General features: G+C 40.4%; 3 protein-coding genes across 5 annotated transcripts in view; 1 reads left to right on the top strand and 2 right to left on the bottom strand.

Moving 5' to 3' along the window:
* LOC142951502 (1-phosphatidylinositol 4,5-bisphosphate phosphodiesterase delta-3-A-like) overlaps positions 1–990 on the bottom strand; it is a 34,929-nt gene extending 33,939 nt beyond the window's left edge. Inside the window, exon 1 of the mRNA XM_076093084.1 lies at positions 314–990. Coding sequence (XP_075949199.1) covers positions 314–404 — 91 coding nt within the window. The 5' untranslated portion in view covers positions 405–990. The remainder of the gene's footprint in view (positions 1–313) is intronic.
* A 7,470-nt stretch (positions 991–8,460) lies between these two features.
* acbd4 (acyl-CoA binding domain containing 4) lies at positions 8,461–18,245 on the top strand. Of its 3 annotated transcripts, none has more exons than XM_076093054.1 (11): positions 8,461–8,808; positions 9,288–9,415; positions 10,002–10,122; positions 12,028–12,112; positions 12,271–12,388; positions 12,686–12,817; positions 13,791–13,888; positions 14,008–14,218; positions 14,885–15,096; positions 16,999–17,058; positions 17,170–18,245. In XM_076093054.1, the coding sequence occupies exons 2-11, from the start codon at positions 9,325–9,327 to the stop codon at positions 17,296–17,298; spliced, it is 1,257 nt and encodes a 418-aa protein (XP_075949169.1). In that variant the 5' UTR covers positions 8,461–8,808; positions 9,288–9,324; the 3' UTR covers positions 17,299–18,245. The 3 variants fall into 3 exon arrangements, with proteins under 3 accessions (XP_075949169.1, XP_075949168.1, XP_075949170.1); XM_076093053.1 differs by having other exon boundaries at positions 8,464–8,808; positions 9,285–9,415; XM_076093055.1 differs by lacking the exons at positions 8,461–8,808; positions 9,288–9,415; positions 10,002–10,122 and adding an exon at positions 10,375–10,505.
* Positions 18,246–19,573: 1,328 nt separating this feature from the next.
* The window catches only part of LOC142951589 (rho GTPase-activating protein 23-like), a 71,484-nt gene continuing 66,676 nt past the window's right edge, over positions 19,574–24,381 (bottom strand). The window contains exons 23-24 of the mRNA XM_076093225.1: positions 22,248–22,279; positions 19,574–22,137 (exon numbers count right to left, since the gene is read on the bottom strand). Of these exons, the coding sequence (XP_075949340.1) occupies positions 21,181–22,137; positions 22,248–22,279 (989 nt within the window). The 3' untranslated portion in view covers positions 19,574–21,180. The remainder of the gene's footprint in view (positions 22,138–22,247; positions 22,280–24,381) is intronic.

The raw sequence follows: 24,381 nt of genomic DNA, 5'->3' as shown, positions 1-24,381 counted from the left end.
AACCTTCATGTCTCAACCTACTTTTGTACTGAGGACACAAATAAAAAAAATGAAATATTGAAGTTTAAATCACTGTTTTTAAAACAAATGTAATTAATTACATAATAATTAATGTTTTGAGAAGAAATACGGTAACATTTTTGCTATGCTTGTTTTTTACTGAGGTTTATTCCTATTCTATCTATTCTGCTTATTGGAGAGGGGGGGATAACGGTCCACTGTGGCGACAGTATATCAGTATGAGTATGTCAGAAAGGAGGGGGGGGGGGGGGGGGGGAGCATCTGTAACAACATCTGTAACACAAACACTCACCCAGACTCCTCAGAGGATCAATGGCCTTTGATTCGGACGTCCCGGCTCCGTTCTTCACCGCCGGGGCCGCTTTCTTTCTGTTGCCCAACATACCGCAAGGAAGCTGCGCTTGATTTCGCTCTGCCTCCCTCTCCCTTCCTTCCTCAGCCTTTTCTCCCCCTGTTGGTCCGGGGTCCTGCGTTGTTCCTCGGGCTGCGAGATAAGCGGTCTAGCGGTTCAACTGCACGGAGACCCCGCAGGAGGAAGACACGAGAACCTCCACGTCGGTCTGCGCGCTGCACCTCATACTTTTATCCTGGAGGAGTCTGGCCAAACCCTTCACCCTGCTGATGTCACTGAGATGAATTTATAAACATAGAGCTGTATAAACCACAACAGACAAGGGCTTCCTGAGGGGGACTTTCAAAATAAGAGCCGTGGAGGTCTCGTAAGGGTTTCGATGTCTGGTGCCTTATTTAAAGACTCAATCAACAGATTAGCACACAGCTTTAAAGTAGCATAGTTAAATAATAAATCTCACTTCATTTCCATTCTTTGGATTCGATAAATTTTCTGTTGTGTCAATCATATGTGCATGTGGCAGTAGAATGCCACATGCACATCAATGCAGCAGTATTATTAATCCAAAAACATCGCATAACGACCTCTTGCGAGGTTCTTTTACTAGCAGTGGATTTTCACAGTGTGGTATTGCTTTTATTTTAGTAAATGACATAGCAGGTCATTGTCACCAATGTAGCAATTTGTTATGCTTTTGTTTTGACGGCAAAACTCTCAACACTTCCGGGTTTCGTATTGTGTGTCTGTGGTAACTTGACGGAATTCTAAACGGATTATAGACCGAGGAGAGACGCTCAATGTGTCCAAGGTGAAATAGCCTTCCTCTTCTCGGTCCGCTGGTCTCTCATTTGATCCACATCACTAGTATGATTGATGATAACTGGAAACAGCTGATCCTCTCACTCTGTCCGCTGTAATTGGGGCGATAGTTGCCGCGGAATGATTTATGCACAAATTGGCCCGCGTGCCGTGTGAGCAGTAAATACGCGGACTGCGGTCAAGTCAGCAGACACTCAGATCTCCGTGGTCAACTCAGCAGACACTTAAATTGTAGTGCACCTATACGCTGAAACTTACGGTAAACGCAACCAAACGGCACAGGACGGGAGCGAGCGAAGGATTTTGCAAAGTTAGCGGAAAGATTAACGTAAAAACTTCCGGTTTTCTACAGACGAACATCCGGTTTTCAAAATAAGATGCCAACAAAGTATACATATTGCATAATGAAATGAGATTAAATTAATTATATTCCAATAAGTATAAAAAATGATACCATCATCTCGTGAGTTAAAGGGAAAATACACCTAAATTGTGCGTAAAGTGTATTTATTCTTTGATTTGAGGGTTGCTGGAAATTAATAATACCTGACTGACAGTCAATTAAGATGTTTTACGAAGCAAAAACTCTGAACTGAATTTATATCTTCAAATGGCAAATTTCTGAAGTTTTTAAGGTGCTATGAAAATGTTTTTCTCAATAATTCCCCACAATGACTAATGCATATACAGTGTGTTCAGGACAAAAAAAGTCTAATATCACAATATTTGAGCTGCTACAAAAATATTTTTCTCAATAATTCCATACAATGAGTGATGTATATGTAATCAAGGCATCGTTGACTCCACCCATAGAGAAAATAAGACATTTTGACTGTACCAATTAAGAGATATTTCAAAGTAAAAGTCATACATTTGAATCGAGAAACTATCTAATAAATGAATATTTGAAGTGTAATAAAAAGTATTTTCTCAATAAGTCCAGACAATGACTGATATGTATGTGTTGAGGACATCGTTGACTCCACCCATACTGAATATTAGACATTTTTACTGTCCTAATTAGGAGATATTTCAAAGTAAATGTCATACATTTGAATCGAGAAAATATCTAATAAATGGATATTTGAAGTGTAATAAAAAGTATTTTCTCAATAAGTCCAGACAATGACTGATATAGATGTGTTGAGGACGTCGTTGACTCCACCCATACTGGAAATTATACATTTTTACTGTACCAATTAAGAGATATTTCAAATTAAAACTCATACATTTGAATTGAGGAAATATCTAATAAATGAATATTAGAAGTGTAATAAAAAGTATTTTCTCAATAAGTCCAGACAATGACTGATATACATGTGTTGAGGACATGGTTGACTCCACCCATACTGAAAATTAGACATTTTTACTGTCCTAATTAAGAGATATTTCAAAGTAAATGTCATACATTTGAATTGAGAAAATATCTAATAAATGAATATTTGAAGTGTAATAAAAACAGTTTTCTCAATAAGTCCAGACAATGACTGATATACATGTGTTGAGGACGTCGTTGACTCCACCCATACTGAAAATTTGACATTTTTACTGTACCAATTAGGAGATATTTCAAATTAAAACTCATACATTTGAATTGAGAAAATATCTAATAAATGAATATTTGAAGTGTAATAAAAAGTATTTTCTCAATAAGTCCAGACAATGACTGATATACATGTGTTGAGGACGTCGTTGACTCCACCCATACTGGAAATTAGACATTTTTACTGTACCAATTAAGAGATATTTCAAATTAAAACTCATACATTTGAATTGAGAAAATATCTAATAAATGAATATTAGAAGTGTAATAAAAACAGTTTTCTCAATAAGTCCAGACAATGACTGACATGTATGTGTTGAGGACATCGTTGACTCCACCCACACTGAAAATTAGACATTTTTACTGTACCAATTAAGAGATATTTCAAAGTAAAAGTCATACATTTGAACTGAGAAAACGTCTAATAACTGAATATTTGAGGTGCTATAAAAACTATTTTCTCAATAAGTCCAGACAATGACTAATATGTATGTGTTGAGGACATCGTTGACTCCACCCACACTGAAAATTTGACATTTTTACTTTACCAATTAAGAGATATTTCAAAGTAAATGTCATACATTTGAACTGAGAAAACGTCTAATAACTGAATATTTGAAGTGTAATAAAAACAGTTTTCTCAATAATTCCAAACAATGACTGATGCATATAAGTTGAGGAAATCTCTGACTACACATATACAGAAAATTAAACATTTTTACTGTGGTAATTAAGAGATTTTTTAAAGTAAATGTCCAACATTTGTTCCAAGAAATATCCAATAACTGAATATTTGAAGTGTTTCCTCAATAATTCGAAACAATGGTTAATGTATACAGGTGCATCTCAATGAATTAGAATATCATCGAAAAGTTAATTTATTTCAGTAATTCAATTCAAAAAGTAAAACTCGTATATGATATAGATTCATTACACACAAGGTGATATATTTCGAGTGTTTATTTCTTTTAATGTTGATGATTATGGCTTACAGCTAATAAAAAACCCAAATTCTGTATCTCAGAAAATTTGAATATTACATAAGACCAATTTAAAAAAGGTTTTTTAATACAGAAATGTTGGCCAACTGAAAAGTATGTCTATGTACAGTATAAAGTATGCACTCAATACTTGTTCGGGGCACCTTTTGCATGAATTACTGCATCAATGCGGCGTGGCACGGAGGCGATGAGACTGTGGCCCTGCTGAGGTGTTATGGAAGCCCAGGTTGCTTTGATAGGGGCCTTCAGCTCATCTGCATTGTTGGGTCTGATGTCTCTCATCTTCCTCTTGACAATACCCCATAGATTCTCTCTGGGGTTTAGGTCATTCAAGAATTTGGTTGAGAATCACAAGGAGTGAACTGCGGCTGGAGTCAGTGCTTCAAGAGCCACCACACACAGACGTATCCAGGACATGGGCTACAACTGTCGCATTCCTTGTGTCAAGCTACTCCTGAACCAGAGACGTAAGAAGTGTCTTACCTGGGCTAAGTTGCCTGAGCTAAGTTACCTGGACTAAGGAGAAAAAGGACTGGACTGTTGCTCAGTGGTCCAAAGTCCTCTTTTCAGATGAAAGTCAATTTTGCATTTAATTTGGAAATCAAGGTCCAGAGTCTGGAGGCAGAGTGGAGAGGCACACAATCCAAGTGTCTTGAGGTCCAGTGTGAAGTTTCCACAGTCAGTGATGATTTGGGGTGCCATGTCATCTGCTGGTGTTGGTCCACTGTGTTTTATCAAGTCCAAAGTCAGTGCAGCCTTCTACCAGGACATTTTAGAGCACTTCATGCTTCCCTCTGCTGACAAGCTTTATGGAGATGCTGATTTCATTTTCCAGCAGGACTTGGCACCTGCCCACACTGCCAAAAGCACCAATACATGGTTTAATGACCACGGTATAACTGTGCTTGATTGGCCAGCAAACTCGCCTGACCTAAACCTCAGAGAGAATCTATGGGGTATTGTCAAGAGGAAGATGAGAGACATCAGACCCAACAATGCAGACAAGCTGAAGGCCGCTATCAAAGCAACCTGGGCTTCCATAACACCTGAGCAGTGCCACAGTCTCATCGCCTCCGTGCCACGCCGCATTGATGCAGTAATTCATGCAAAAGGAGCCTCGACCAAGTATTGAGTGCATACTGTATACTGTACATGGACATACTTTTCAGTAGGCCAACATTTCTATATTAAAAATCCTTTTTTTAATCGGTCTCATGTAATATCTAATTTTCTGAGATACAGAATTTGGGGTTTTTATTAGCTGTAAGCCATAGCCTAAACACTCGAAATATATCACACTTTCGATGATATTCTAATTCATTGAGATGCACCTGTATACATCAATCATTGTTTGGAATTGTTGAGGGAATACTTTTTATAACACTTCAAATATTCAGAAATTACCTGTTCCTCGGTACAAATGTATGACATTTACTTTTAAATATCTCTTAATTGGTACAGTAAAATTGTTTAATTTTCAGTATGGGTGGAGTCAAAGATGTCTTGAACAGATATGCATCAGTCATTATCTGGAATTATTAAGAAAACCCTTTTTATAGCACCTTAAATATTAAGAAATTAACTTTTTGAACGTTCAAAAGAAGGACTTATATTTTGGAAAATCTCTTAATTGGGAAAGTAAAAATATTTGATTCTCAGTATTAGTATAGTTAGAGATGTCATGAACACATATGCACTAGTCATTGTCTGGAATTATAAAGAAAACTCTTTTTATAGCATCTCAAATATTCAGTTATTGGATATTTCTTGGAACAAATTAATTAATTAACTTTAAAAAATCTCTTCATTACCACAGTAAAGATTTTTCATTTTCTGTATATGTGTGGTCAGAGATTTCCTCAACTTATATGCATTAGTCATTGTGTGGAATTATTGAGAAAATAGTTTTTATAGCACCTCAAATATTCAGAAATGTACCCGTTTCTTGGTACAAATGTATGACATTTAATTTCAAATATCTCTTAATTAGGACAGTAAAAATGTCTAATTTTCAGTGTGGGTGGAGTCAACGATGTCCTCAACACATACATGTCAGTCATTGTCTGGACTTATTGAGAAAATACTTTTTATTACACTTCAAATATTCATTTATTAGATATTTTCTCAATTCAAATGTATGACTTTTAATTTGAAATATCTTTTAATTGGGACAGTAAAAATGTCTAATTTTCAGTGTGGGTGGAGTCAACGATGTCCTCAACACATACATATCAGTCATTGTCTGGACTTATTGAGAAAATACTTTTTATTACACTTAAAATATCCATTTATTAGATATTTTCTCAATTCAAATGTATGAGATTTAATTTGAAATATCTCTTAATTGGGACAGTAAAAATGTCTAATTTTCAGTGTGGGTGGAGTCAACGATGTCCCCAACACATACATGTCAGTCATTGTCTGGAATTATTGAGAAAAATATTTTTGTAGCACCTTAAATATTGTGATATTACCCATTTTTGTCCTGAACATATATGCATTAGTCGTTGTGTGGAATTATTGAGAAAAACATTTTTATAGCACCTTAAACATTTTAAAAAATGTGCCATTTGAAGATACAAATTCAGTTCAGAGTTTTTGCTTCGTAAAATATCTTAACTTCCAGCAACCCTCAAATCAAAGAATAAAGACACTTTACGCACAATTTAGGTGTATTTTCCCGTTAACTCAGGAGATGCAGGTAGCATGTTTTGTACTTAATGTGAATATAATTCATTTAATCTCATTTCATTATGCAATATGTATACTTTGTTGGCATCTTATTCTGAAAACCGGATGTTCGTCTGTAGAAAACCGGAAGTTGTCTCACGTTAATCTTTCCGCTAACTTTGCAAAGTTCTTCGCTCGCTCCCGATCTGTGCCGTTTGGTTGCATTTACCGTAAGTTTCAGCGTATAGGTGCACTACAATTGAAGTGTCTGCTGAGCTGACCACGGAGATCTGAGTGTCTGCTGACTTGACCGCAGTGTGGATTTTCACAGTGTGGTATTGCTTTTATTTTAGTAAAAGATCAGAATACTTTTTCCGCCGTGCTTTTTGTGTCACGTGCTGCTTTTCTCGATTTAAATGTATGTTGTATATATCATTGTATATGAGTATTATTATCATTAGTATTCATAAATGTATATTTATTTTTAGGGGTGTCACTTTAAATGCACAAGTGGGCGTGGTCAAACGTGGGTCACATGATTTGACACGGAACTCGTCGCTGTACGTTACAGTGGCTGGAGATGGTTGGTTTGTCCCAACGTCCAACCCAGGTAGGTCCATGGGCAGTTTCGTCATGCAACGTTTACCGTCAAAGGAAGTAAACCCAAACACAGCCGAGGCCACCATTCACTCAGAAGCTGTGTCTCAATTCAGGGGCTGCATCCTTCGGAGGACCCAGCCTTCGCGGTCTACGTGGGCCGCGTCCTTTGAGGACCGCAAAGGCTAGACCGTGCCGTCTCCGAAATGAGACGGCCCACCCTACAGAGGACTTCCTGTTTGCGTCAACAGCTGTTCCCGCCCCGCCCCCCTCTTGCTGCTCCCGTCCCTAAAATCCCTGCTCAACAGGATTATATATATAATATATATTATATATATATATATATATATATATATATTTATAGTGTATATATATATATTTATAGTGTATATATATATATATATATATATATATATATATATAAAATCCCTGCTCAACAGGATTATAAATATATATACATATAAATACATTAAACTAAAACCTATTCAGTATATATACTGGAAAGGTTTTAGTTTAGTGTTTTAATCAGTTTTGTATCATATATTCAATAATTAATTCATAGATCTTTTTCATAATATTGTTTTTCTATATTAATAATCAGTTAATTAAATCAGTTACTAATAACTAATTTTCAATCAGTTATAGTTCTTGTAATTCAATTAATTGATCAATAACTTTATTTCATTTCATTCACACATACATATTGCTTTAGGATATATAGCAATCCTAAAGCAGAGGAAATCAATCAAGACAGTCAATATTAACAGCAGCAAAACAAATGTCAGCAAATGTGTTTATTAACTTGCAGTAACACATGTGCATATACTTTATATTTTATAATAAGTTGCCCCCCCCCCCCCCCCACAGGCACATTTTCTCCAAAATTGTCCAAATCATATTGAGAAAATTATGAAAAGAGAAACATTTATCAATAATGTTCACACAGGGATGCAAACTTAGAAGATTGACACATTTTACACAGCAGAATATACACAAATTCACATAGAAATCATTTACATGGATGTCTTATGTCAATTTAAATAAATAAAATAAAAAGGTGACATCACAACTGTCATCTCTGTGATGGCAACATGAACACATGAGAAGGATCTACTGTCTTATTAGTGAAAGCTTTGTACAGGATGAGAGCTAATGTAACTGTAACCTTAAGTACAGGATGGTCAAATGGAGATATTACAAATGGACTAATGTCTTAATTCAAATCTACGGTTGCTGAATGTTTGTCCATCGTTCTCCCCTCAGCTATATACTCAAATGCTCAAATGCAGTGAATTCGTGTACTTAATCTCAACGTTTGAAACGTTACCGGATTTAAAGTGATATTTCAGGTTCACAACCTGTCTACCTGAGCTCACGTTGGTCCGTTTATGTACATGATATGAAGTATAATTCATCTGTAAAATCATCACAAACTCAGTAAGATATTATTCAACCTCTGAGGTTTGAAAGTGAAGTTATTAAAAGTTACTTTACAAGGCTTACTACGGTCGGATGCAGGCAGCCGAGCTGCCGGTAATAGCGCACCGGCACGCAATGCATCTTGGGATATGGTGGGCCGCGAAGGATACATCAGATATGTCCTCCAAATCTGGGACCAGAAGGCTGCATTGAAGGACTCTTCAACAGAAATGCGAAATGGGACAGCACTAGTCGCAGCGCTGTGATGCAACCGGTCTACGAATGCAGCCTCCGAACGATGCAGCCCCTGAATTGAGACACAGCTACAGTCTCTCTGATACAGACCAACTACAAGTGTGCCAGTGACAGGGCACACAGCAACTGACGTAAGAGAAGTTAACAAGCTAACTAACGCTGCTGTGGCTAAGCTACACCCGCCGGGGTCCGTACCTCAGTCAGCTATAACTAAGTTAGCTGAGTAACTAGAGTTAAGTTAGCTGAGCAAGCTAACTTAGCTATCGTCAACTCCCATTTGTTGCACTTGGTATTCTTGTTTAGTCTTATCCAACCAAACCTGAATTTAAGTAACGTTAATACTGTTGTTTCTCGGCATACGCGTGCACCAGAATATCACGTGTATGATAACGTTATGTGCATGTTTAAATTCAGACATGCGTTACATAAATACAACAAACGGTGCTCGGTATTGCATTCTGGCGTATGTCAAAAATGTGTGTCGTGTAAGCTAACTGTCAATGTTGGTGTTTGATTCCACTCTCCTAACAGACGTTTCCGGTTGCGTGTGTGTGTGTGTGTGTGTGTGTGTGTGTGTGTGTGTGTGCGTGTGCTCTCTCGGCTCCAGTAGCACTCGTCCCTTCCGTTAGATTAAACGAGTTAGTGTCATGCCAGTCCTGGCGATGGCAGAGCCCGTGGTTGATCACCAGAGACGGTTTCAGGCCGCTGTGGACGTCATCCATAACCTCCCCAAAAATGGTATGTAGCCTTTTACAACCATCAACATTATTTCACATACCGTGTGTTTGTTGTGACTACACTGTAGCAATGACTCATTAATCTTTACTATTGTGGGGTTTACCGACACTATGCTGTGCTGTACAGAGAGGGAGGGTAAAACCAAACGTCATCTAATACAAACAGGAGGCTTAATGTAAGACTTATAAGAACTATGCATTATCTCCTGTATAACTGGTCACATCATACTATTATTATTACATGCATGTCATGGCGCCTCATGATTTGTTACTGTGTACTGATGCCAATAAGAAGGCCACACTAAACATTAGTCTTTTTCAATGGAGTCTGGTGTTCAGCACATTTCATTGCAACAACTACTCTGAAGTTTACAAAATGTTAATTGCATTTGTTGATTTATATTGTCAGCTATATTGCTTTTAATATGTGAGCAAGAAACATTAACTGTGAAATGTCTGAGTACAGCTTGAAGTCCCCTCTGACCTAACCTTCTGTAATTCTAGACTGCTCTCCTTTACGCTTTCCCTTTGTCCCGCTAAATGGAGCAATAAGCAGACAAAGCTCATAATGGTCTGTTACCCTGCAGGTTCCTACCGACCGTCCTACGAGGTCATGCTGCGTTTCTACAGTCTGTACAAACAGGCCATGTGTGGACCTTGTTCAGCGCCTCGACCCAGCTTCTGGGACCCAGTGGGTCGCTACAAATGGTATGTGTGTGCGTGTTTGTTTGTTTGTGCGCAAGGCTTGTGTGTCATTGTCATCAAGAGTCAGCTTGTTTTTCATAACGCCATGCAATTCATACTCTACATCGTATTTCCGTTTCAAATCTTTTTGATTTTATTTTTCAATATTAATTTGGCCAGTGGACATGATGACACATTTGTTGCGTGGAGTTTGGTGTGAGGTTCTCTGTGGGTTGGGTAGTTTGTCTTGTTAGGTATACGTCTCCACACCTCGTCTCCTTCTAGTTCTCTATCAGGAGCAGCAGCAGAGAGGTTGTGTTGCACGTTACGTCGATGGAGAGAGGATCAGTGTCTTGCTTAAGGAGATCTTGACCAGACACATGGCTTAACTCTGAGGCTAACGTGGGGTCAGTTGAACTTGATGGTCGCTAACACATCCTGTCAGTTCACTTCACTTCTAACAGATTAAGAAGGTGTGAGCAAATCCTTAAAGGGACAGTTCTAGGTTTTGAAGTGTGGTTGCATGAGGTACTTTGATCCAATCCCAAAGTCCCCCGAAAACCTTGAACCCTGAACCCTCTGGGACTTATCTGAAGTCACCTGTTAAATGTTTGAGTGTGAGAGGCTACAAAGGCTTGAAATCGTGTGAATACGAATGGGACAGTACTTTGCTGCGACATATAAAACGTCATGTTGTGTACAGTCGTGGGTATTTCTTTTATATTTTTTTATTTTGAACCTGAACGTCTTCCACGCTCTTTCCTCATGAGATGAGTTATTCGTCAAATAATCTATTTACTCGTTTTTGTCCAAATAGCTTTAATAACAAAATTAAATGTTTGATGACTAAATCTGTGAGATATAGTCTCTGCTTGGATTCATCATCTTTGTGTTTTTATGGTCTATCTTTAATCCCTAATGTTTATGTGTAAATGTAATATTCCAGGCTCAACACCCATGTGCCGTCCTCTTTATTGACATTATTTTTACATCTCCGGCTTCCACTAGTAACCCCGTGATTAACGTCACATTGCTATGAATTGTGGGTAATTCCCTGAGGCAAAGTCTGCAAAAATGCAGCCTTGTGAAAAGTGTTCATAACGGGCTCAAAATGTCTGCCAGAGAGTCCTCACACACTCGACAAACAGTGCCTGACTTTAAACCTCACAGTCTGTGATGTGGAGTTTGGGATTGAGTCGTGGAGTATTTTTAATGTGAAACTAATCTATACTGGGTTGTTTTGTTTTTTGTTAGTGGAGTCTTGTGGCTTTGGGGAGAGCATCGATTAGTTTCACTTTCAGGTAGGATATGGCTGTCTGACAGCTAGAAGAATGTGAAGGTACTCTCAGTACTGCCTGTTATATGCGAGTAGTCCTGTCGCTGTGTACTGGCATGTGTTTTTAAAATAACGGCATTAAAAGGAATAATAACTTAATGTAATTACATTCTTTTTATCTGGCTCTGCTCTATTGACAGGTGTTCTTCTATTTTTCTCTGGTTTAGTGCATTTAGAGCTCGTCATGGTTAAACGTTGTGTAATAGTGACACTCGTTACCCAGAGATGTTGTAACGAGACACACATGAGGTAGTTTGAAATCCTGGATATATCCTTCAAACGCACATTGTAAAGCTTTTTGTCTGAAGGTTAGATAATATTTAGATAATATTTCTTTCTGACGTTAGTGACAGTGTGGGCTCCGTGGTAGCGCTGACAGCTTGATGGAGTAGCACCAGGGGGTGGTGCTTAGCAAAGGGTCAATTGACACTGAAGAATGAAACTGCTAAGCAAATCTTGAAATACATTAATTAAGAAATCCCACAGCATAGCACAGGAGTACAGAAGACTTTGTGGTCAGAAGTACTGTAGTTTATGGGATGACATGTAACAGCCAACTGTTTGTTGACCGGTGGTTCCTGTGAACATGTCAGGGACGCCTGGAGACGCCTGGGAGAGATGAGCAGTGAGAGTGCCATGGCAGCATACGTGGACGAGATGAAGAAAGTGGCACAGGAGGTACAGGACGCACCTGTTTCAATACAACACCATGAGTTCATGTAAAGACTGCATAATAAACCTCCCTCTACACCTTGATGTGAGGCATGAAGACAGCAGATGAACACAGCGACGTGTAATTAGACTCTAGTGATGAATAGTGTTTCCTCTGACTGCAGGTGGTCGACGCCATGCCCATGAACGAAAAAACGGCCTCGCTCTTCCAGCACTTCGAGCCGCTCTACCTGGTGATCGATGACATGCCGCGGCCTCCAGAGTCTCTGCTCGCACTCAAAGGTCAGTGACCCTGAACCTAAAATAACAAAAGTCTGTTTGTATACATACTGTTTACATTACACCCTGCAAGCACTTTTGGAGAAATGTTAAAGTAGTGCTAAGATGTTACAGGGACTGTGATGAATGCAATCTACTGTTCTGATAGCAGGTTTTATGTTATATTATAGTTTCTATGTACAATTGCACATCTACAGTCTCTCAATATATTGAATGGTAAGCGTTGTTAAGCGCAGGACATAAACAGACCTGTGGTCCATGTGGACTGTTCATCATGGTTTTCACATTGTCATCCTGTAGGTGGTAAAGGCAGTGAGCGGGCTGACAGGGCAGCAGAGGAGGGGGAGGGGGAGGAGCGGGGTGGGGCTGATCCAGATCAGGAGCTGAACCCGTCTGAGGTCATAGACCTCACTGGCAACACCATCCCTAACGGTACGTAATGGATGGAGCGCGACTCAACCCCCCCACCCTTAGTCTACTCTCTGGTCTCAGTGAAACACCTCAATCTTCTTCTACGCCCTCTTTAAGTAGCGAGCAAAACTGCACCACAGCCAACATCTGGTAAGGGTCACAATGTCGTCTGACAAAATCATCATAAATATAGGTTAATAATAATCTATATGCAGATATCTGGAGGCAACGTGACAAGATTTTGGTTTCTGTTAGAAGTGAGAGACGGCGAACAGTCGACTGACTGGACAGCTACTCTGTCCTACCTGCCTCTGCTCTGTGTGATCTATATCTATATTGGGTTCATAACAATAGGTTTCACTTTTAAGCCTAGTTTAAGTTTAAAGGGCTACTGTGGCACTAAGACCTGGTTCAGAGAGGAACTGAAAATAAGTCTGTTTAAATCCTCGTGATCCCACCAAAGAAAAGAGGAATCTTCAAGTTTCGTGTGAAACTGCTCACTACAACGTCTGGATTATCTTGAGTGACCGGATCACCATTTCTGGAAAGAGACATTTCTGTGTTGAGTTTTTTAAATGTATGTTTTGGTGCTTTGAGCACCACAAGCCGAGTAAAATCTAGTCCCATTATATTAGAGAGAGGGCAGACGTCTCTACAGCATCTGGATAGATAAATAGCACTACAGGTTAAAGGAGATTTTTGTATTCTATTTTATTTTGGGGGAGAACTGTCCCTTTTATTTTGTTAGCTTAAACATGATTTATTAAGAAAACAACCTGTCCCGAATAATGAACCAAGCTTTGTCCAACTCAAAAACAAACTTCCAACAAAAAACAGATCAATGTCCTTCTTTCAAAATGCTAAAATATAAACCAGGAAAAATGAATGCAAAAGAAAAGAAAAAAACTCCAAAAAGTGAATGGAACTCACTGGGTGTCGGGTTGGGTAAAATACTAATCGGCCTCCTGTATACAAAATGCTTGTGCTCCGGCAGACACTGGTGTGTGTGAAGGATTGGTGTTGACCAGTGACTCAGAGAGCGAGATCTTCTGCGACTCCGTGGATTCGGTTGAGCAACTCGGCAACGTCAAGGTACGACTTACATCCCCCAACACACAGACCAGACCAAGTACAGCCAACTGCCCCGTGAGCAGGAACACGACATTTAAAATATCTATTCAACCATTTCAAAGACTGTCTTTAAATCGCAGATTCCTTTCATCAAGACCAACGGTTTCCACAACGGCCACCCGTCCCTGGAGCCGGCTCCCGTTCAGAGCCACCAGCTGGAGGGCGGTGTGGGGGTGCGGCAGGTCGGGGCAGGTGAAGGTGGAGAGGGGGCAGAGGATGGAAAGGGTCCCGGTCACAACAGGAGGGGTCGGGACACCGGGCGGGAAGGTTCCCACCATATCTGGAGAGAACGTAAGCTGCTCCAACACGGGAAAGGTCAATAATGGATAACTCTAAGGCAGCCTTGTTAAGCTAGTTCTGGTTGTTGAGTTTAAAGGGACAGTTAACTCCCAAATCAGAAAGACATATCTTTTCCTCTTGCCAGAAGTGCTGCTCATCAGTCTAGATTGTTTCGGTGCTAGTCGCCTAGCTTTGGAGATTCATACATGAAATGGCTCGCAACGAGGTGTGTGGACTACCTTCAGTAACCGGGTCATGGTCTCTTAAGGGACGTTGCTGTAGAGTTTTTTTTGGAGCTTTGAGCACCGCAAGCTGAGTACAATATAGTCCCATTATATTAGAGAGACTTCTCTACGGCTGATATCGCCAACACTATCTAGATAAATGGTGCTACAGGTGAGGTAGGAAACATTTGTTTGGGATTTTTTTGATTTTGGGGTGAACTGTCCTTTAAAGGGATTGGCTGGAACATTAAAAAGGGGCATTGAATGGAATTTCCAATATGAAATAAAAATCAAATCCTACATAACTATTATTTACATGGTTATTTATATTATAATAACCTTTTCTTTTATTCATTATTGATCACAACAATGTTTGCAACCTTTTCCACTTTTCGCATTACAGCAGGGCCTTACTCTGTTGTTACTGAGACTGTATGTACCGTTGTGTCTGTAGGTGGTGTTCCTCAGGGCAGTCCGAGGTGGGGGGGGCCCGGTGGTGGCGGAGGGGCCGGCCGAGGAGGAGGGGATGGTTCAGAGGGCGGGGTCGAGAGGCTCCACGACACCCAGCTCCAGCAGCAGATCATCCTGGCCCTACGGAGGCTCAGAGAGGACATGAGGAGTGTGATGGACCGGCTGGAGGTGGTGGAGCGGCTCGCCGCCACACACGTAAGCACCAACAGCATCATTGTTCTCTGTCCACGGCAAACAGCTGATGTCAATGCAGATGGTCAATCTCTACTTCTGCTGCATTAAAATGTCGTCATAGAAGTTCAGAATGCTCACGTGAACAAATTTGTCTTTAAGTTTCAAATGTAAAAAAATGTATTAAAACCATATTGTGGAAACAGTGCATGTGCTGGGGACTATTTTCAGCAGCGGATTGAGACACATTATAGTGCAGAGTTTCTCAAATGAGGGTAGTAGTGCCTAGGGGTAATTTGGAGTACCTTTGGACCCGAGAGACCCCCACCGGGGTCTTTTTAGAAAAGTGTAGCATTCAGAAAGCATCGTCGAAAGCATTTTTCATAAAGAAATATAATTATTGCTCCAGACATATTGTATATCGAATATCGAATTAACGGAAAAAGTCCGAGCAACATCATCATACCAGCCATTGTAAACACTGCAAACACAATTATACATGAACTAATATCATATCTGGAAGATATCTAGAAGATTTGCCACAGTTTTGGCCAAAAATCGACGAACTATGCTCTCTGTATGGCTCTCTCATCACGGAGCAGGGATCGCACATGGCGGATGAGCACATGTAGCAGGGTCATGATTCGACCCGGAGATGATCAGCGTCGTCGAAATTACTCTCTTTCAAACCGTTCAAAAGTTATGGGTATATATGCCAACATCACCCACAGGTCACGAGAAAAAAAAATGGGTAAAAAAAACTTACGTTTTGATGGTTTCGGTGATGAAAAATGGATTTAATCCAGCGGATTTTGGCACAGCTGCTTGCTGTGGGTCCCGCTGCATGTCTGTGAGTGAGATCAGTCCGCTTGGAGAATGAATGACAAAATGGCAGACGATTCTGTGAGGTGGACCAATCCATGTAGAGAGGGGGGTTCGCCCAGCATTTCGCGATTTTTAGTCAGTAAACAGACACGGAGATTCTCAAACACCCCCGCATGGCTCCCGTTGGACTATCTCGCATCTAAAAATGTCTCACATGAGTAAATCGGCCAATCACAGGCCTTACCAGGGTCACATAGACACACATTATGAGCCATTTATTGTTATGAATGACAGATATGACACATCATAACTGCTCAAAATTATTCAAAATGGTGTCAAACTGCTTTATTAGGATTATTGAACACTCTTAGTGATAAGAAAAGTGAATATATAGTTAATATTTAGTTATATAGTATATAAAATTAGTATACAGCAATGCAACTGCTGGTTCCAAAAATCAAAATTTTGCTTGACTCAGACCATTTATGCTGGCCTGCTTCACTCAATAGAAGTAAAATATGTTGTGGAGACATGTAAAACGTGTTGTGCTATGTCTGTGGCATATTTTTAAGCCTACATCTGCATTATTTAAAAAAAAGTTCAATAAAAGTGCTTTTTTTCAGGCGAACCTGAAACTTTTTCAATTTGAGCTGTGCCATAAGTGTTTGTTATTAACCAGTAACATATACACAATATTTACACAATTCAACACATCTCACAAGTGTTACCTGTATTCTAGCATCAAAATTATTAAAATAGACCTTGTAGTTAGAGCTGGGGACTCTCTTGAGTATGGGTATGCAATTTTCGAGCAGAGGCCCAAAAATAGGGCTAGGGTTCAAAAGGTTTTAAAAGGATATGTGAGATTTGTTTATTAAATATATATTAGTCATGCATAGTTCCTGTTATGTAGCTCATAGAGAAACCACTTTTATTTTTAATATACCTATTTTCTTTTACTGCAATCGTTAATTGCAGTAAACTGTCAACTGCTGCAACAAACACCTTTTTCTTTTTCTACTTAAGTAGTTTCACATATTTCAAAGTAAAATCTAGAAATATCCAGACTTTACTCTCTAAGCTGCTGTTTATGTGCGACAGGCCCAGACTTCAGAGTGGAGGCAGTGTCTACAGTGTGCAGCCACAGCCTCGAAGCAGCAGGTTAGTGTCGGCTAGATATCCTGGAAAGTAGTTTCCGTTGCTGGAGTTGTTTCCGGTACCGGTATCACAAATGAGTGTTGTGATTAACGAGGCGTTTGTCTTTCCCCTCAGGAGGAGAGGTGGTGGCTGTTTGACGTGTCGGGTCAGACAGTCGTCCTCTTCCTGCTGTGGCCGTTTGTCGCTCAGGGTCTGGTCTCCCTGCTGAGGAAAGTCCAGCGGAGAAGCCGCACGTCTTCATGAGCCGGCGGAGACGTCCGGCCGCTCGCCTACACAGGGATCCACCGGTGCAAGACGTCTAGTTTTATTCGGCAGCGAAGCATCAAATCAAATAGGAATTGACGGGGAGGACCGCCTCCCTCACACGGGCGCTGAAATGAAGGGACTAGCTGTCTACTCGGAGAAGAGACGCACACCTCCAAATCCAGAGACCCTCTCTCACTACAGCACATAACTCTGTTTAAATTATTCTAGTGGAATCGGCAGGAAGCAGGGCATAACCTCGTCTCTACCAAACCTGGAGAAGTGCAAATACTGATCATGAGCCTAAATTATTGGTTATTATTTAATCTGAGCGAGACACCATCAATGTACTTATGGATTTGCCATAAGATCTGTGTCTTTTGTAATATACTGAATATTATTATTGTCCACAGTATCTGCTTTCAGATGGAAGAAGAAGTCAGCGTACAGGTGTGGTTGCCTCATCATTTCATGGGAATCTTTCAATCTGATTCTTGACCTCAGATTGTTTGGTCAGTGTCTCTTTTACGTAGTACACGTAGTACACTGAAAGGATCAACGTATTTGAGGCTACGATGGGGGAACTTGTTTTCAAAAGCTGCCCTGTGACAGTCATGTATAATACTAATGCATGAGCTCAAATTAATAAATCTATATTGAATAGAAGGCTGTGGTGTGTCAAGTCTTGGTGGCAAATATTAAGAATGTAAACACAAGGCCTCTAGTTTAACAGTGACGGTGTAGAGATGCACTGATATCAGGCCGATACCGACTCTAATTGATTTATTCAAGTCTGTTTCTATCTACTGTAATTATGATTCCTGTATGACAGTACAATGTGACATGCTTATCTATATTATGAATTTAATGTGAGTAAAGTCACGTATATATCACTGATAACAGATAAATATAAGATGCTTGGATATTATAGGACGATCATAAGTGGACTAGTGAGTGAGCTACTTTTTACGGTCCAGGATGGCGGAGTGTGTTTAAACATCCAGAGATCCTCTGGATGTGACGTGAAGTCTCTTTACTGATATTCTGTGATGAATCCTATTTTGTTCTGGATCAAAATGTAAGATAAATAGGAATAGATGTACATTATATAACACATCTGCTGCTGCCCTTATGTGATGTATTTGACATAATCGGTTTCACATTCCACCTTAAGGCCTTGTTATTTATTGAATGCACACAGAATGGGACAAATAAGCCTAATGAGATGAGATACTTAAAAGGGTGATGTAATATATTTGTGTCTCTGCTATAATTGTTTCAATGTGGAGGTAAATTCACATTTAAATTCACTTAACCATATTACAATCCAAAAAATAAAACAACCCCGCTTCAAAAACAAATAATTTAATATATTATGTATAATAATTATATACACAGGTTAACTTAACAAGGCTTTGTACAACTGTTACAAAAATTGGTCCACGCACAGCCACCCACTTACACAGAGTACATGCACAGGGGCACAGATAAAGGACAGACATGGAGTGTGGTTGGATGATGGCGGCTGGCAGTACAGTTTGGTTCAGCTCCGGTTTCATTTCTTGAGTCTAGACTCAACGGGAGAGAAAAATACTGAAAAAATATCAATCGGGTAAGACTGGTTTTGTATTTAAGGAGGTTATTCACTCACTTTCACTGCTCCCGTGACGATACTCCTAACACTGATATAATGTATAAAGTGGAGCCTCTCTTAGGTTCTCTCTTAGCTCTAATGTTGTACACAAATGACCCAAATAGAAGAAAACGGAACATTTTGGCATGACTTCGGATAGCTGCCTTAAACACGTCCTCCGATGAAACAGGCCCCCCTCCCCCGACATACAGAAACACGATATGCTTGTGTTGAACACTTAGAGTTTGCATATTTTAATGTCACTGAACCCATGCATATATATATATATATATATATATATATATATATATATATATATATATATATATATATATATATATATATATATATATATATATATATATATATATATATATATATATATATATATATATATATATATATATATATATAATATATATATATATATATATATAAATATATATATATATATATAAATATATATATATATATATATATATATATATATATAAATATATATATATATATATATATAAATATATATAAATATATATATATATATATATATATATATATATATATATATATATATATATATATATATATATATATATATATATATATATAAATATATATATATATTTTTAAGTCCATGGAAGCTTTGGCATGACGCCCAAAGTCCCATCACCCAGAGACAGAGAGTGGTGGAGTTCCCTGTAGATCCACAGGAGGCTTTGGAAGAGCTCGTAAAGGGCTGAGACGTAAACTGAGGAGAAGTTTCCTCTGAACTGGTGCTGTGATATTTGCCCACGTGGGTTACGTCAAAGACAACAACAGTCGGTTTCCAATGAAAGACACGTGGCAGATGACGGGAGTCTTTGCTGGTGTGAGGGTTCGTTGTAACAGCAGCTCGGCTCTGGAGTTGAATTTTAAATGTCTGATATGGCTTTCTCTCAATTTTTTGAATTTACAGTTGATGGGTTTCATTCCAAAAGATGATTTTAGAAATGAACGGTAAAGGCATTTTAAAAAGGTCCTTACTTGTGGCACCACCTAGTGGTTGTAATAAGAACAGCACTGTGAAACATGGCAACACGTCTCACCGAGATTGTTTCACTTTCTTTACATCAGAATCCATTGAAAGTGAACTGTTGTTCGTTAGAGAGGTAGGTTTCCTTGTCATTACTTCCCCGGGAACATATCAAGCTGGATTCTAGCTCTAGTTTATGAAGCTAAATTTGAAAAGATGTCAGCGTGTTGTCTTGGTCGTTTTAAGATTGGATTGGTTGGATTGGTTCTACAACACTTAGTTAAGATGATCTTCTGCCTTCAGAGACGTATTTCTCTTTTCTAATATTGAGGTCTGCGTGTTGGATTATCGCATCGTTTTCACTCACAGATTTTGCTTTTTGCCTCGTTCACGTAATCTAAAAAGAATAGTTTGCCGCACAGCTGAATACACATTGTTATCATTCAAAGTCATTGGGTGTGAAAGGGTCTCCAGTTACAGTGCTGTGAAGGCTCGGTCACACCAGCTTTTAAAACGGAAAGATTTTGCTGCAAAATCAATTGATTGGAATCGTCGCGATCAGGGAATTGGCCTAAAGTCCTCGAAACTTCAAACTGCTGACCTTTGAGAAATGGAGAGCTGGAGAAGCTACTGTAGTTATTCGATGTGTTCTTCTATTCCAGCTCTTCTACGGGAGTAAAGTGTTCCACACACGTGTGAATTTATTGTCCTTTTAGCGACCAAGCTAACACGCCACTAGCGTGTCCTCGGCTGGTTATATAAGACGTGTGTGAGTGTATGTGAACATACAAGCTAAGGGGAATCTCTCCTGAGAAAAGTCATCAGATTTTGGTGAGAATTTGCCTCAAATACCAGGATCTTAATTTGCTGTGTCAGCCCTAATGTCCTTTTGAAAACATACAACAACATGGATAATTACATCTACAGTTATTCTGTCAGTAAATGGTTAAAGATGAGTAGCTTTAAAAGTAGTTGAATGGTAGAATTTGTATGTTAAGTAATGAGTTTCACATTTTTCATTTTGGAATGAAACTCTGCAGCTGCGCACAAAGAAGTCCTTCAGCGTGAGATCAGGTCTCCAACTTCAGAGGCAATAGAAAGCCCCGAGGGAAGAGTCTCCACAACGCAGATCCCCATGGCAACATGACGGACACTTCAGAAGCAGTGACACGGGGATCCAGTGTTTGTGAGTAAAGGGCTAGTACTTTGTACTGTGTTAGTAGATGAAACACTCCGATTAAACGACCACAGTGTGACGACGCCACGCCCTCCTCTTGTCCCGTGGGTCCAGGGCCGTTCTCCTCAGGACCACAGCGTGAGATCCTGGGGAGGAGGAGGAGGAGAGAGGGCGAGACTCCTGGGCAGGATGAGGGGGGGGGTCTATTTGTTGAACTGACCCAGGACCTACAGTCGATCCCTGAGGGACCCCAACACGTCCATGCTGACCCGGTGTTCCTTCAATGGCTCTGATCACCTCCAGCCTCTCTGCTCTCCATCCTTTGACTCGTTCCTCGCTCCTGCCCAGCTCAAGCTCCAGATTCATGGAAATAGCCCTTGTCCTCCCGCCTCTTGTCTTCCTGTAGCGGACCGGCGCCGACTGGTTCCAGTCCGGCTGCTGGGTCCCGTAAAAGCTGGAAGCCTGGAAGAGGTCGGGGAGCCTGGTGGGGCAGATCCAGAAGGGGACTGTGGGGTGTCCTCTGGCCGGAGCGTGAGGCCTCAAGTGGGAAGGAGGATCAGACATGGTTGGGGGTCTTGGGTATGTGGCGCTCTGATGGTGCGAGCAGAGGAAACTGTTTGGACGAGGTTGCGTTGCCGTTCTTCTCCTGCTCTCTTCACATTTGTTGACCGTTCTGTTCCCCTCTTCCTCTCCAGACAACGAATCTTGTCCCTCAGCGACCTCTCTAGCTGTCGCCCCAGTCTCCTTTTCATCCCTTTTGTCTTTTTTCGGAATGGTTTGTTCTCCCTTGACCGCCTCTTTCTCTCCTCTGTTCCCCTCCTCTTCCTCCTCCCCTCCCCCGCCTTCTCCTCCCCCGTAGTTGCTGGTTTTGACCGGCTCGTGCTCGGAGTCCTCGTCGGCGCTGCCGTCCTGCAGGTGGGTACTGAGGCATTTTTTACGTTTGCGGGTCACAGCGGAAATGATGGACTTGGGCAGGAAGTCCCTGGCACTCAGGTCCTTCTTGGAGAGCGAAGAAAGCTGAAAAGGTTCAACATTCCAGTCACATAATGGTCACTTCTTACTTCATATTCCAGAATCTGTGACCCTATTCACATACTTAAAGGACAAGTGAGAGGTTTGTTGCTTACCTTTGATTTAAGTGAATCGCTGGTGGTGGAATCTGAGGAAAAGGAAAGATTTGGATTAGAACCGCGTCAGCACTAGACGAGTGGTGCTATAGTGTTAGGAGTGTGACAATCACAGCACACACTAGCAGCACTGCAAGCTGTGAGGAGAACTCTCGCCATTATCGGAGGATCTGCCTGCTGTTACTGTAAATGGTTAGAGTTCCCCTGTAACATCAGCGGTAGGGGTGTAACGGTGCGCAGGAGTCACGGTTTGGTTTATGAGTCATGGTCCGGTGGGAGTTTGGTAACGGGGGAAAAGAACGATGATACGTTTCTTTTCATTGATACTGAACAGACGTGTTTCCATTCACATATTTACTATGCACATTCTGAAGGTGTGGCCCACTTCAGGTGGTTTTGGTCTTTGACGAGAGTTGATGAGTTTGATGGATTATTAAAACGCCTATGATGTAGTGAACATTTACCTCACATGACTGATCAGCTGTTCCTAGATATATATTTATGTTGTCTTCGTCGCCAGATGAAACATGGCCACTACTAGCTGACATGAAAGAACAATTCAAACTCGCTCAATTGAAACAACTTCCTGAACACCTCTCTCCATTTTTCTATTGCAGACGCTTAGAAGGCAACTTATTTTGTTGGGTTAGGGTTAGCAACCTCTACTTCTTCTTCTACTCCTATTACTGGTGGAATACAGCCATGTGTAGCCTACAGCGACAACGTCTGACCAAACCAAGCTGTAGCCAAGTTTATTCACTCCAAACCAGTTGATGGAAACGTGCCCAATTCACTTTTCTTTTTTTTCCCGACATTTACAATTGAACGGAAACATGGCTACTGACTACGGACTGAGGGAGCGATTTGCCCACTTGCAACATTTAGTAAACTATTTTCAATGTCCAAATAAGGAGCATTTCAAACATGTTTTGTATTACACTGTATGAACAAATAGTTTCCCAAAAGGCTATAAAACTAAAAAAGCATATCTTATGGCAGGAAATTGAGTCCCGGTGATCAGCACATGTGGGGGATCGTTAGAATATTCAATGTGTTTCTATTCACGTCCCCGACAACAGTGGAGCCATGCAGACGCACCATGTTGACAGCGAACAGCTAAAAGTTTCCGGGGTGGAATTTGAACGTGCAAACTTTGATTCTGTTCTGCACACGCAAACCGTTACAGCCCTATCGGCAAAACAGGAGGATGATGGTACACTGGTGGGAGACCAAGACTGATGGAAAAGTCAAAATGAATGGAAAATGAATTGAAGTGCAATAGAAACAACCAAACACAAAACACAGAAGGAGGAAGACCTGGTCCTACCGAAGAGGCTGATCCACTGTCTCAGCTAGAGAGAGAGAGCAGAAAGGTCCGGGGAAAGAGAAGGAAGAGAAGGACAGAGCTGAGTCTCGCTTCATAAGACCACCGGCAGCATTAGTAGTACACAATGTAGAGGGCAGGTTAGATACGCAAGCAATTCAACATTAAGGGTGTGATTCAGCCATACTCATGAAAAGCTCTTCACTTTGAACTGTATTACAGACTTAGTGAGGATATAGACTTCACACGTTTCCTCAGATTGGATATGTTTGTGTAGGCTCCTCTGGTTCTCTTGCAGCCCTATGTAGAAGGTCTATGGGTGCTTCTCACCTGTTTGTGATGTATGAGAAGACCTAGAGTGGTATTAACACGTTGGCTCTTTCAATGATTATACTATACTAAACTATAATAAAGGCTTTTTAATATGTGCGTCCTTGGATTGCCTTCCTGATTGTCCCGTATTAAAGACGGTCCCCCGTGTTCCTTTGGGGTGAATGCAAACCATCAGGATTCTGGTTTCTGTAGTCGGCTCAATCTGAACTACAGCGGCCCTACAGGAAACAGAAGACCCAGATAGGAAGGCTTGTGCATTCTTGTAGGTACCTAGCTTTGGATTAGTAGACATCAAACAGAGAGTTTCTTGGATAATTGAACAGCACCTCGACCAACGCGCAAACATTTATGGTAGAAATAAGGAAGCCTGTATAGAGAGGTACGACACAGTGTCGTACCATCGGTGTCTGATTTACTTGAAACTGAAAAAACACTGAAACGCTACATTGTTTAGTTGGCTCAGTTTTCATAGTCTTT

The sequence above is a fragment of the Anarhichas minor genome, unplaced genomic scaffold (genome assembly GCF_050575085.1).
Source record: "Anarhichas minor isolate MPS153535 unplaced genomic scaffold, ASM5057508v1 ptg000017l, whole genome shotgun sequence".
NCBI lineage: Eukaryota > Metazoa > Chordata > Actinopteri > Perciformes > Anarhichadidae > Anarhichas > Anarhichas minor.
The sequence above is the reverse complement of the archived record's forward strand: the minus strand, read 5'-3'. Positions and strand labels throughout refer to the sequence as shown.